This window comes from Mesitornis unicolor, unplaced genomic scaffold (assembly GCF_000695765.1).
Source record: "Mesitornis unicolor isolate BGI_N332 unplaced genomic scaffold, ASM69576v1 scaffold8749, whole genome shotgun sequence".
Classification (NCBI taxonomy): domain Eukaryota; kingdom Metazoa; phylum Chordata; class Aves; order Mesitornithiformes; family Mesitornithidae; genus Mesitornis; species Mesitornis unicolor.
The window spans coordinates 3797-7443 of NW_010209194.1; the positions used below are offsets into that span (position 1 = coordinate 3797).

At 36.5% G+C, this 3647-nt stretch overlaps 1 protein-coding gene across 1 annotated transcript; it reads left to right on the forward strand.

The window, feature by feature from the left end:
* Positions 1-690: 690 nt before the first annotated feature.
* On the forward strand, positions 691-2812 carry LOC104535675 (chondroitin sulfate synthase 3-like). The gene is given in 1 exon segment (XM_010192788.1): positions 691-2812. A coding segment is annotated over 1 exon segment (1599 nt). The 3' UTR covers positions 2290-2812.
* The last annotated feature ends 835 nt before the right edge of the window (positions 2813-3647 follow it).

The following is a 3647-nucleotide window of genomic DNA, read 5'->3' on the forward strand; positions in this document are numbered from 1 at the left end:
ATTTGACAGAAGTAGAATGTCTTTTCTTGTCACAGGAATACATTGGAAATTAGCCAGGGTGAGTTATATTAGCATGATCTGTATCTTAATTGATGTACTGTGATGTAACCCTGACAACACACGTATTCCAGTGGTTATAGTTCAGTCATTGAATTCTTTGTCCATATGGGAAAAAAAAAAGTTTTGTTGAAATGAAGTCTGAATAGTTTTGGCATGTTAAGTAGCACTATCTATTTGTGTATGTCTGTAGGAAATACAAGCAGCTTTGTGCTCCATAGACAAAAATCCAGGGTCCTCTTAAAAAACATCATAAATGTTGCTAACCTTTCAGTAAGGATCTGTACTAATAAAAATTTTTATGTAGGTGAAGACTTAATATTTCATTCATAGCAGCATTCAGCCTGCACCTAGGAACTCAGAAATATTACCTACAGACCTTTGGTTAAGTGTTTTGTTTAGTTTTGCAGCAAAATTAAGTAAAGATAAAACCATGGTGTCTGCCCTTTTGTTTAGGTAGAGGACAATATTTGCTTACTGTGGACAGTGCTGAAACAGAGACCAAAACAGTGTAAATAAATTTTGCTGAATACTTCAAAGTTCTGTGCCTAAAAATAGCCACGATCTATAAGAATTGGTAATGATCAACAGGACCAATGTGGGTCCTTTTGTGGGTAGAAGTGCTTCCACTTAATGTCTTTCTTTTTTTCCTTTCTCACTTTCTAGATGCAGCAATTGTTCCATGAAAACTATGAACACAACCGCAAGGGTTACATTCAAGATCTTCACAACAGCAAGATTCACACAGCCATAACACTTCATCCAAACAAAAGACCAGCCTATCAATACAGGCTGCACAATTACATACTGAGTCGCAAAATTTCCGAATTGCGCTATCAGACTATCCAGCTCCACAGAGAAAGTGCCCTGATGAGCAAGCTCAGTAACAGCGAGGTAAATAAGGAAGATCAGCAACTGGGAGTGATGCCATCTTTCAATAATTTCCAGCCACATGAAAGGAATGAAGTCATCGAGTGGGAGTTTCTGACAGGAAAATTTTTTTACTCAATGGTGGAGAACCAGCCACCGCGGCAGAGCCTGAGCAATGTCCTGCAGGCTGCACTGGATGACACTGTGATGCAAGTCATGGAAATGATAAATGAGAACTCTAGATCTAGAGGAAGGCTAATTGATTTCAAGGAAGTACAGTATGGCTACCGCAGGGTGAACCCTCTGCATGGAGTGGAATACATCCTGGATTTACTGCTTTTGTACAAGCGGCACAAAGGAAGGAAAATTACGGTTCCGGTGAGACGCCACACTTACCTGCAGCAACTGTTTAGTAAACCTTTCTTCAAAGAAGCAGATGAGTTGGATGTAAGAAGCCTGTTGGAGGATACCAACACTAACACTCAGTCTTTTTCTTTTCTTTCAAATTCTTTAAAGATGTTTTCCTCATCCTTCCAAGGCACCAAAGACTTTAGGGAACGCAGTGACAAGAAAATACATATTCTTGTCCCTCTTACAGGAAGATTTGATATTTTCTCAAGATTTATGGATAACTTTGAGAAGACTTGTCTGATTCCCAGGCAGAATGTAAAGTTGGCAATAATTCTCTTCAGTTCTGAGTCGGGCCAAGACTCCAGCAAACACATGGAGCTAATGAAAGAATACAGCATTAAATATCCTAAGGCAGATATGACCCTGATTCCGATGGCAGGAAAGTTTTCTAGAGGCTTAGGTCTTGAAATGGCTTCATCTCGATTTGACAATGGCACGTTGCTGCTGTTCTGTGACGTTGATCTGGTATTCACACCAGACTTCCTCCAGCGATGCAGAGATAACACTATTCAGGGAGAACAGGTTTACTATCCTATCATCTTTAGCCAATATGATCCAAAAGTAGTATACGGAGGCAACCCTGCAGCTGACAGTAGTTTTGTTTTCACAAAAAGAACTGGATTTTGGAGGGAGTATGGTTTTGGAATTACCTGTATTTACAAAAGTGACTTACTTGCTGCTGGTGGGTTTGATACCTCAATTCAAGGCTGGGGACTTGAGGATGTAGACCTCTTTACTAAGGTGATAACTTCTGGCTTGAAGGCTTTCAGAAGTCAAGAAGTAGGAGTCGTCCATATTTTTCATCCAGTTCAGTGTGACCCCAGTTTAGATCCAAAACAATATAAAATGTGCTTAGGGTCCAAAGCAGGTACATTTGCCTCTACCATGCAACTTGGTGAACTCTGGCTACAGAAACATTTGGGTGTCAGGTACAATCAAACTCTCTCCTGACATCTCAGCCTATTTGGCCTTTTTAGAGGAATTTACCTCATTATTGTTATTATTATTTGATTTTGCTGTTGTAGTTTTAGAATCCCTCCTTGTTTTCCAAAGACTGTTGACCTCAAATGTGATGAGTCTGCTGTTCACTGATGTTTCTTGTACCTACTCAACTGGTGAGGTTAATTCCTTCGTATTTCCCTTGTTTGAAATTCAGTCAAGTCACCGCAATCATATGATTCCACAGAGCACATCCATCACAAGAGACTGCATCAGGAGAATGTTCTTTTTCAGCTTCGGGATGCAGTATCATTTTGTTGCATTTCTCAAATTTGATGTGATACAAATATTTACTGGTGAAGGTACCACAAAAGTGCTTTATGCTTCTTCTGGGGATGGAACTCTATAAGATAAATTTGAGTTTTATAATTTATATGAGGACTTATATGTATAAATGCTACTTTTCTTCATCTTTAGAATTTTTAAAGTAAATTAATAACTATGATTGTAACTTTATTTTTAACAACAAAAAAAAGAAAAGCTGAGGAGCTACTTGCAAATACAACTGGTACTGGCTACCAAGGTCCTTAAATGTTTTATTATAATAACAAACTCCTCCTTGTTGTTCACTCGAAGTGTAAATAAACTTTATTTTCACAAGGAACAGGGTTTAATCAAATGCTTATGTACACTTTAGAAGATTTGTGAACCAGCGTCCTTAATTTGAACATTCCCTTCATATAGCTGCACTTGATACAGTGTTAGAGCTTAAAACTGTTTCTTTTTTTTTTTTTTTTTACATTTTCCTTTAATATTGGTACTCAGTAGCAATTTGTTGTTAAAATTAAAATACTTGTAGAATAATTATTTAAGTTTCGAAAGTTACTATTGCTGGTCAAAGTTCCTTGCCAATATATTTACATTAGTGGAGGTTGTAAGACTCTATTAAGATTTATCTTTCCGGATAGAGATCTTTAAAAAAAAAAATCAACTTTTTTACATTTTCCTTTAATATTGGTACTCAGTAGCAATTTGTTGTTAAAATTAAAATACTTGTAGAATAATTATTTAAGTTTCGAAAGTTACTATTGCTGGTCAAAGTTCCTTGCCAATATATTTACATTAGTGGAGGTTGTAAGACTCTATTAAGATTTATCTTTCCGGATAGAGATCTTTAAAAAAAAAAATCAACTTCTGTATTTTAGAGAACTGTTTATATAGGGATATATATATGTGCATGTGTGTGTACTTGTGTGTATATCCCTATATACATAGATATATAGAAAGAGTAATTTCAAAATATGTTTCTCTTTTCAGTTCAAGCAGTGATTTGTTACAACTGTTATTATTTTTGCCACATGCTTGGAACT